The sequence below is a fragment of the Somniosus microcephalus genome, chromosome 10 (genome assembly GCF_052327205.1).
Source record: "Somniosus microcephalus isolate GS21.2 chromosome 10, FLI_Smic_1.0, whole genome shotgun sequence".
NCBI classification, from domain to species: Eukaryota; Metazoa; Chordata; class Chondrichthyes; order Squaliformes; family Somniosidae; genus Somniosus; species Somniosus microcephalus.
Genome location: NC_140996.1, coordinates 47,390,797 through 47,401,571, shown reverse-complemented (window position 1 = coordinate 47,401,571; position 10,775 = coordinate 47,390,797). Strand labels below are relative to the sequence as shown.

General features: G+C 41.7%; 1 protein-coding gene across 1 annotated transcript; it reads right to left on the bottom strand.

Moving 5' to 3' along the window:
- Positions 1–930: 930 nt before the first annotated feature.
- Positions 931–9,554, bottom strand: slitrk5 (SLIT and NTRK like family member 5). Its single transcript, XM_085998556.1, has one exon. It carries the CDS (start codon positions 7,794–7,796, stop codon positions 5,187–5,189), a length of 2,610 nt encoding a protein of 869 aa, XP_085854682.1. The 5' UTR covers positions 7,797–9,554; the 3' UTR covers positions 931–5,186.
- Between the last annotated feature and the right edge of the window lie 1,221 nt (positions 9,555–10,775).

The following is a 10,775-nucleotide window of genomic DNA, read 5'->3' as shown; positions in this document are numbered from 1 at the left end:
TCATGTAACTTTTTTATAAGTATGACACAACAAATCAAAAGCATGTCACAGAGACAGTTAACCATTCCACAAACCAATCCTAAGCATTGTTCACTTGGGTTGCTTCACTGACACTGCTCACTCAATATCTTTCATGATTTAGAAACTAAAACTGTATATTATATTCAACACAATATAATAAAGCAATAAAGGATTGTAATCGCATTTTTTTTACTGAGCACAAAATAAATTATTTCATTAAAATAAATCTTAGTGGTCTACTTTCAATTTTTGCTTTGTGAATTATCTATCAGTAACTTTCCGAGTAATAACTGTAGTAGGGATCTGGCTATGAAATGCTTGTTACTACCTTATGAGTGTATATTTGTGTTACAATTCATGATACTTGGACACTGACTCAGCAAGCCAATTTCTGCTAGGTCCATCAGAAAATCAGATGACATTACAAAGCAGGACCTCATGAGAATTAACAATAATTGGTGTGCATTGTGAACCTTTGGGGTTTAAAACAATCTAAAATATTTCACAAACTGTTCATATTTAGTGAAATATTATTGTAGGCACATATAATGCAAAAAGTAATATACTTATATCAAGTTTCGATCAAGATCAGCAGTGTTGATTCCATCTTTGCATAACAAGTTTAAATTGCACCATCAATTATTAACTTGATGGCTGATTCTATTTCCTCTGTATCATTACAAGGTGCCTACCATTAAGTGGCTTACAACTAACATAGCTGGACAACAAAGCTTATTTGGATTAACGTGAGGCACTACTGAGTTACTTAATGCGTGACAACATCCAACTCACTGTAATGTATTAGTACATGATCAGTTGTTGTTACAGAGTGTCAGCCCAATTCCTGCGTTTTAGTGTTTTTTTTTAAATTTTCAACTTGTTCTAGCCACATTTTGGTTGCACGAAATATGGGTTTCATCTGTGCTTTATTTTTTTGTTGAAAAGGTAAAATCAAAGTAATATTGGGTACAAAACAAATGTTGCTGTTTCACCCTAATGGAAAGTTTCAGTGTTATTTGGTAGACTCTGTACCACTGTTGAGCTAAGTAAAGTACCATTTTTATTTTAGAGGAAGCATTCTTATATCAAATTTAATATGCAAAAGATTGATATACCAGACACAGATTCAGCTAAGTTGTTTTTCCATTATTTTCAGTGTTTTCAAAATAAATATCAATTTCAAAAACTTTGTGGGGAAGAGAGGTTGGACGCTGAAACAGGGAACCCTATGTCTCCGTGATTATGTGAATAAATATTTATGAAATGGCCCCTAGAAGATGGTCAATCAAATGCCTTGGAGTTAGTAAGCTATGTAGATAGTAGATCATGCTACTTTACCAGAATAAACTGTGTCAGTTTAAGGGAATTCTTTGATGATGTCATTGAAGTCATTTGGCAAGTTGCAATATGAAACCCAATTCTGTGCACTCATTTGACCAATCACAGTTCAAAAATGCATCACTGCAAATTATATATTTTTCAGAAAACGTATGTGAGATCAAGCAATAAATATATTCAGAGCATCTCTTAATAAATTGAAATTATGATTTTTTACAGTTTCTTGCATCCAGATTTTGCACATTTTACCAATTTGATGGTTACTAATATTGGGCCAGATCTTGCTGGAAAAGTAACGGTGTGTTAACAACACAAACCATTATTAATGCACAAATCAAGTAGCAAAATCAGGGGATGAAGAGATTCGCCTTGAGTTGCGAATCTCCAGAATTTGCTGGTCGATTTACATCGATCTGCTGTTTGCTTTGCACAACCGGCATCTCGCCTTTAGCCTTCCCATTATTTTTAAGAACTTGCTGGATTTGCACACTATTTGCCCATTAAACTTCCCACAGAAGGTTGGGGCTCATAATTAATAGCGTAAATACCCTTTTAACAACTCAATAATTGTTAATGCAATGTAAATCAATCTCCCCAGCCCAGAAAGGGAACAATTTAAACTGCTGAGACTCATTCCTGCATGTAGTAAATTGTTATGAGATTTTTAAAAATTTCAAAAAAAAAGTTTTCTTAATTTTCCTTTCCGTCTCTTTTCTCTCTCTCTTAATCAAATCTTTCTTTCCCCCTTTTTATTTCTCTTTCAGTACCTGATTTGACTCTGATTCACCCTCATTCTCCATCATTTCTCTGTTTCTTTCTCAATCCATAACGATAATTGGTTAGGGAGATACACTGTTGGTCCCCTCATTCACTAAGGTCCCAGATGTACCATTACCCTCGCTGTGCTGTTATCAGCTTGCACTTCCAACAAGTTACGATGCAAAAGGTTTTGACTTAAGGGTGCAGAAAAAAGTCTAACTAATGGTGCATGCCCCGCTCCAGCAAGATTTGGGCCATTATTTTATTAATTAATTATTTTTGAATATATTCACAACAAGCACAAATAATTGCATTTTTTATGCACACTAAACAGAAATGATATTGGATGTGACTGGGCATTCAAGCAGTTAAGCATTGTTTCTTATTTTTGGAATGGTGATTCATTGATTCAAATGCTACACCAATCTGAATAATGTAGCTATTTCACTTACAAGTGATCATTTTAATGAATAACAGTGATGTAAATACCTCAAGTCACATTCAATTAAACAATAACGAATGTCCAAAACTCTTCCCCTTTAACAAACATATGTTATGATTTACTAATCTTAACAATACCTCTGGTGAGGATGCTATAAATATGTTGTGTTTTATTACACCAAGGTAGTTAAAACCAACAGAGGAGAAAATATAATAAATACTATAAATGTTTTAAGTGAGATAAATTTAGTGCTTCTGGGATGTTGTGGTAGCTTTTTTCAGCAAAGGAGAAAGTCTGGATTCCCTTTATTAATATGTTTCTGCATTGCACCTGAGCCAGGCAAAGGGGAAAGAATGCATCTGCTAATATGCACTGCAAATACCTTTTGCTAGAAATGCTTGCCTACCTTAACATGTACACAGTAAAAACCAAAATGAAAAACAGTACTTTTATGATAAATAACAGTAGCTCCCCACTGTACTGACAACGCACTGGTAATTTCCACATAGCTAGGCCCAGCCCCATCTTAAGTTTGGCCATGATGGTTATATATTTATAAGAAGCAAGTGTGAGAAGGCTTTACTGAATCTTTAGTATAATTTAATCAGTAGATATGGCATTTTTAAAATGAGTTAAGATTTTAATGAAAATAAGTCCACAACTTAAAAACCTTTTTGAGAAATCAGTATAGCTGTAATTTCTAGTAGATTCAAATCTTGCTTTTTACATGAAAATGCCATGAGATCTAATTATCTTTATTTTTCAGATTTCAGTGAGCATTGCATCAGCTTGTGTTTTGTGGCTGAAATGTTTGAGGTAAGTCTGCTGTTAGCCAAATGTCGAAGAAAAGTACTGTACGGTTAAATAAATCTAAAACATACCGCAATAAAAACCTACAATGTAAAAAAGCATTTGTGACTTGACAGTTTGCTTTACACCAAATAATGAACTAAGTGGACTCAATATTAATTCTCACACGCTATAGTTGAGAGAAAATTGTGACAAGTGGTGAAACAATCTTTACATACTACAGCAGTATTATTAAAATGCATCTTAAGCGGTTCAAAAGAATACGGCGTAGAATAGTGGGGAAAGCCTAGCTACTTGAACACATTTTGCTTTAAAATCCCTGTCTTATGAAGACATGATGATGACCTTATTTAGAGACCAATTGATATAGACAATGACTGAATACTGACCAACCGATGGTATGTATTTGTTAATTATAGCATTAGAGAGTGGTGTACAAACACCAAATTTGATGATTTAATTGTGCAGTTCAAAAATACTGCTGCTGACCATTGTGGAGACCTCTACTGGGGACATTAATGCAATCTGTACAATCGGTATTCCAGATCTTGCTCTGACTGCTTCTGTTGCTAAAACTGCTTCATCAACACACCATCACATTAACCCTTAACTCACATATTCTAGTTGCTGCTGGCTCTTGTCGGAAATCCGGTTTGGCAAAAAAAGCAACTCCATGTCAACATATGGCTAAAATGAGCGACAGTAAACCCAGTTTACAAATGCCTTTTTGTTGTACTTTGTTTTCTATTTGGCTTTATTTAATTTGTAGCCAATGCGAAACAATTTGCCATTGTTTTTAAGTTCAACTGCCTCTTACAATTTCTGTTTTTGTTAAACTATATACTGTATATAAAAAAAATATGCCACACAAATAGCCAGTTTGAACACCTGGTGGTGTAATATAACTGCCCCTTTCAGTTATTTTTCTTTACAAGGGTACAGACATTACATACAGATTTGTACAATCCATCATATAGCCCTGCATGGCCCCAGTGCACACACTGATTTGTGCAATTCTGAGATGAATATTAAAGACCCTGAGGTCTCTTTCTAATTTAAAAGTGCAGAATGCATACAAAGACATCCACTTGAAGAATAAGAGCTTCATACTAAAATTAGGGGTGTGCTAGCCTCTTGGAGTTTGATGGAAGGCCATTTTGGCTCTAATTATAAAGACTGCTGAAGCTAGAACCAAACCCGAACTGTGCATTGTACATCACCTCTGACACACAGTGATCCACTGCAACAGGTATGTTGAGTCCTGCGGCATACTGCAATGTATTGATGCATTTTTGTACAACATGCAATATTTCTGATGTCATCTAGGAATAAGCAAAATGTTTTGGTTGGCGAGGTAACTCCCAGGTGATTTTTGTGTGACTAGAAGTAGTTCTCTGCATCTATTTTGTAACTAAAATACTCGGTTTGAAGTACACGTGGAGAAACAACAATCTTACTAACACACTATGATGTAATGCTGTTTTAGTAAAAACAGTATTGTTTCCAGATGTGGGAAAGCTAAGAAAGCAAGAAAGATTGTAATGTCCCTTCAAGGGCAAGAAAACCCAAAACGTTTACTTATGCCTACTGTCATCATATCACCAGGCCAATCTTCAGTTGGGCTCCTTTGATCCTAGCAAATTCAAATGTTTTCAGTGGACCCATTGGTTTTGGTGCACACCCCTAGTTCAAATATCCATTCAAGGTGATAATCTTGTGCCAAGGCACTTTCACCTCAAACATTTATGTCGAACAGAAAAAAAAATAACCAAACCTCAGATAATTAGAAATAAATACTGTATATAAACTCTGTGGCTCAGAACTGACTGCACGTTGTCTGTTTTTCGAGAACTTCGAGGTAGTCCGGCTCAACATGAAGCTTTGCTTTCAGTTCCAGATAGTCATTTCTAATTTGCTCAGCATATACATTACTGGGTGCCCCGTACAGCACCGTCTCCCTCATCCTTTCCGGATGTAAATACTGACGCCTAACTTCATAGTTTGGTGAATAATTATAGTTTGGTGGGCTACCATATTTATAGTCAACACTGTTCCCACTGGGCGATTCCTTTTCGGGCTCTAAAATGCCACGGTAGAAATGATCTACATCTTGCACTGGGGAGATCTCCTCATGGGGCTCTATGGTGCTGATGCTGTAAGTGGGGCTTCTCAGTTGGTTTTCTATCTCCTCGTCTCCGTGGCTTCGGTAGGTGACTTTCAGCTCGTGTAGGTCCCTGTAGTCGTCCACTGAATTGCCCTCCCTCGATCTGTAGATGGGGTTCTTGCACATGTGTCCCAAAGGGTGAGGGATGTATTCGTACACATGACTGGCTGGACTCTTGGCTTTGGGTGCCGACCTGTGGCTGTAAACGCTGTACTGCAGGTTGAAAGAGCTCACGTCGGAGTTGTTGGTGCTGGCTCGGTCACTCTGGGCCTTTTTGCGCCGTTTCATCACCACTACGAAGAGCCCAGCGGCGACGAACACGGACGTGATGAAAACCAAAAGCAAGCTGAGGATGAGGACAGAGAGGGGCACAGAACCTGTGTCAGCGATGTATTGAAAGGGGGTCGCTGCGTTGGTGGCTGCCTCTGTGGACTGGGCAACGGAAGGGGCCGGAGTCGACATCACTATATCAGAGTAATCGGGGCAGATTAAATCAGATTTAATCGTTCGCAGGTCTTTCCCTGCGAAATTTTTGGGCGATTCACAGATCACGTCATTGATAAGAGTGCCGGTATTAAACCTTTCCAGCCAATGCTTCATGCCCACTATATCACAAGTACAATCCCACGGATTTTCGTACAACTGGATCTGTATCAAGGACTTCAGTTGCTCTAGGACTCCAACCATAGGCAGGGATGTGAAACGGTTACTCCGCAAACTGAGCCTGGTCAGATTCAAACCGAGAAAGATGTCAGCGGGGAAAGCCCTCAGCAGGTTGTTATTTAAAAAGAGCAACTGCAAGTTGGGCACGGGCTTAAAGGAGCCGTGCACGATTTCTTTAATGGCATTGTACTCTAAGTACAGGTACTGCAGGCTTCGGAGCCCGTAAAATATTTCCGAAGTGAGCCTTTCGATGCAATTACCATTGAGGTAAAGTCGGCGCAAATTTGTCAGATTCATAAAAGCGCGATCCTGCACGACCTTTATTTTGTTGTTACCCAGATGCAATAAATCTAATCCCGGCGAGTCAAAGAAATCCGAGCGCCGGACGGTCAGTATGTAATTTCCAGTGAGGTACATCTTTTTGGGATTGTAGGGCTTTGGCTCCAGCTCGGATATTCTTTCGATCTTTTTTTCCTGGCAATTGACGTTCAGACCCAGGTCGGAGATCTGCATGTTACACGTGCACTGGCGAGGGCACACTAAAGGCACGGGAGGCTTGGTCTGATAGGCGAAAATGGGGCCATAGTTGTAGCCTTCTTTTAAGGACGGGCCCTTGGAGGTGGGGCGCACACGTGGTACTTTGGGGAGGCGAGTGCCTTTCGGGGCTTTGGGCGGAAACTTCGACACCGACGAGGAAGTGTCGATGGAAGTTGCCGGGGCTGGGGTGGTATAAAAATACCCGTGGGTGGTCAAAGGTGGCATGGGTTTCCAATCGGAGTCGATGTTCATTCTCCTGGGGCAGAGCTCCTGCTTGGCGACCTCGTCCAGGTCCCTGCCGTGCAGCCGGAAGGGGGTCTCGCAAACCACCTCCCCGACCAAGGCCGTGTAAGAAATGCTATCCAGCCAAGCCTTCAGGGCGATCAGCTCGCAAGTGCAGTTCCAGGGATTCTCCTCCAACTGCAGCTCCACCACCCTGTCCATGTGCTCCAAAAGCCCCGCGTAGGGCAACATCTTGAGCCTGTTGCCCCGCAGGTCGAGGTGGGTGAGGGGGACGTATTTGAAAATGTTACCGGCTAGGCTGCTGAGGAGATTGTCGTTCAGGATCAGGACTTGCAGCATGTGCAGTTTGCTAAGCGAGCCGGCTTCGATCGAGCTGATGTAGTTATAATCTATCTGGAGGTATTCCAAATTCTCCAGTCCTGAAAAAGTGTCATCCCGTATCCCTTCTAATTTGTTGTTGTTAAGGTGCAGCCTCCTGGTCGCTCGCAGCCCGTTGAAAGCGCCCGCTTCGATGTCCTGGATCTCGTTGCCACCCAGATGCAGAATAGAAACGCCAGTGAAATTAATGAACTCGTTCGGATACAATCGGTTCAGCAGATTCCCGCTTAGGAATAAATGGTAGACAGGGAACCGCGGCGGGCTGATCTGGAGGAGGCTGATGATCTCGCTGTTTTCACAACCCACGACCAGTATCTCGTCTTTCTCCTCACAGGAGCAGAGATTCTCGCAAATGTCTCCGTAGCTTTCGATGGTTTCAGCCCAAGACAGGACGAAGGATGCAAAAGCGATGGTTTGCGTTATCCAGACATACATTTTCATGGCCCGAGTGCGGATCCGTGTTCACTCTAGTGCTCGGTTGCAGCTTATCACCTTTAGAAGAGAAGAAAGAGTGTAAATACTTTCCATTGCAAACGATCAACTAACGTCACCAAATAACCCCCCCTCCCCTCGCCACCACTTTCACGGGAGGGGGTGATTCCTGGCGGCACCCTCGGCTGCTGAAATTGCCGTTAGATTCCCAACTGATCGCTGCAATGACGTCGAGGTCATCAAAAGTTAAAATGACTTCCGATATAATTCCAGGGATCTGTGCGTTTGCTCGCTTCGAAACCAGATCCTCGAGTGGAAGTTCAATGTACTCATTCAATGCATTGGTCGAGGAGACGCACTCGGCGGATAAGCAATGATTGGAGGCTCTGTTAGTTGAGATAGGAAGTTGCATTTAGTGTTAGCGTCACTTAGCACACACTGCGTTCACGTCACTCGAACATCAACATGCATTTGACTGGATTTCAGAAATATATTCTTCATTAAATCTTTTCGCAGCGTTAGGCTGACAAAGACACTCTTAGCAGTTCCGAATTAAAAGGAAACCTCGACCATTTAAAAAAGGAATTTTGAAAGTAGTAATAGCTCTAATCAAACGTATGGATATTTTGCAAATAATTCCACATAAACTGTTCCATTTGTTTTCACATAAGCCACAACAAAGCCCACACTTTTCGGTTACAGCGACTGAGCGCTCTGAGAGGCTCTTGCGGTTCATATGCTCCACTTAAAAGATGACAAAGTAATGCTGGAAAAAACATTACGCACGGCTTTTCTTTTTTCTCTCTCTCATTCGAACGGAATGCTGGATTTTTCCACTGACTTACCCCGTCTCCCCAAACACTGGCGGGGTTGAAGAGCAGCGCGACATACCCAGCCATATCTGACAGCTTCTGCTTCCACCCGGAATTTCGCAAGAGCTGCCTGGTGAAAGTAGTTAGATTGGAACCTCTGTCATGGATAAAGCTCATTGCCAGTGTTACAGCGCAGGAAATGCTGCTTCTAATCGGCGAGAACTGTCGCAGCTCTTCATCCTTCAGGGTAAAAGATACCCAAGTTGATTAGCGGCAAACCGATGATCTACGTCAGTGAATTAATACCCAAATTTCATCTAGCTAGAAACAAATCCGATCTCCTGCACTTTTCTCTCTCTCCATTCAACCACTGCATTAGAGACTCCGCAAAAAAGAAATGCAAAATTCTACCCACTGATGCTGAAAATCACTTCGTGTCGAGCGCGCTCGCCTTTCGCGTTCCCCGCTTCGCAACCTCAAGGATATCGAATGCACAAGGTTGCAGCGCAGCGTTAGCACAGAATCCTTCAACATTCTCATTCCCTGTAGGAATCCCCCTTCTCACTGTGGACGGATGAGGGCTGTGTTCTTTCCCCTTTATCAGTACCGTCTCCCATTGTTGCCCCTGACGTTGTGTCCATGGGGTAGTTATTTCCTCTCCTCCCAGAAAGTTGCACAATTCCATCAAATATATCAGGATAGAAGACAGCAATAAGAGAGGTTAAACTTCCATGTTGAGCACTATTTGAACAATCGCAGCGTAATCAAGCGAAGCCCGACATAACGTCGCCCTCCGGATCCCCGCTATGTGTGTTTCATGTTTTAATGTCAGAGGGTTTTATTTTTGCATTATTTGCCCAGCGTTCAACACTTTTGACGGCTGAGTCTGGCATCGAGTATATATACATATATATAAACCTGCCTACTTCCAGCACCAAGAGGCAGCGGTGGTTGTTTTAGACCATTCCTGGTACATTCATGTTAATGAAATTAGAATTTACTTACCCAGCTCGGCTCCTGAGAGGTCATAATATTGCAGGAGGTGCTGCGCTTCCGCCCACGGTCCGAGTTAAGCTGTTGGTTTCGATGTGTGCTTAGCAATCCTTAAAGTGGTTCTTCTGCTTATTTATATCTCTCTCTATATATATATATTCTTGTTGTGTGTGGGGCTGTGCTAAAATAAAGGCGCGGGTTTGGCAGCCTGCTTCACGTTAGCAACGTGCCGGTCAGCTGGATGGAAGACTTTCCTTACTCCACTTCCACCAACTTTACCAGGCGATTAACAAGGCTCGCCGATCAACACCAGTCCAGCAGGCTGCTTGCTTGCCCTTCATGTCGGCGCTAAAATAAATATAATCCCATCCTCCCCCGGACGGGTATTACAGCATTTCTTTTAATCGCGAACTGTAAAATATGGCTGGAGCGAACTCGTCTCTTGGTGTGCCTTAAAGTGGAAACCCGGGTTCTGGAGCTGGGGAGTGTGCTTGTCTGGAGAAATCCACTGCCGTGTGAATGTGGACTTCAACCAACCCTCGGGGAATGCGGAAGGGTGTCGCTGGAAGTCCGTTTAATGTAGCTTTGCCTTTCCAGTATCCATTGCCATTGAACGGTAAACGCTGCTGTCAATAGTAACGATAATCCTTGCTGTGATTTTGGAGAAAAAAAGGATTCTTAAATTTGAAATGGAAATTGAAGGTTAAAACATGTAGCACATATAATCTCTGGAAAATAAACCGTCGTGCCCGAGTCTTCTACTAGTTTCAAGCAGTGCTCTTCCTTCGGTTTTATTCGACGTTGTAATTTTTTTTCATTCCACCAAGGCTGATCCAGTCCATATTTTTAAGAGGGTAATAAATCAGCGCTAACAAACCATTTGTAGGAGCGTCAGTATTTAGTGTACTCAGCGTGGTTGTTTGTCATTCCAGCCATTTCCCAAACAGCAGGCAAATAACCAGCAAAAAAAAATTGCTCAGCTGAACTGAGCCTGGCAATGGCCAATAGATGGCAGTGCAGGGTGACAGAAATAAGGACTGATACAGAAAGCTCCATATATTTGACTTTGCTGACGTCCTGGCAAGAGGAAACTAAGAAAGCAATTGTGTGGAAGCACCTGATTTAGGGATGGATTTACCTGGTCTCCGCCCGGGGTCCTATTTCCCACTGCTTGTCAACACAT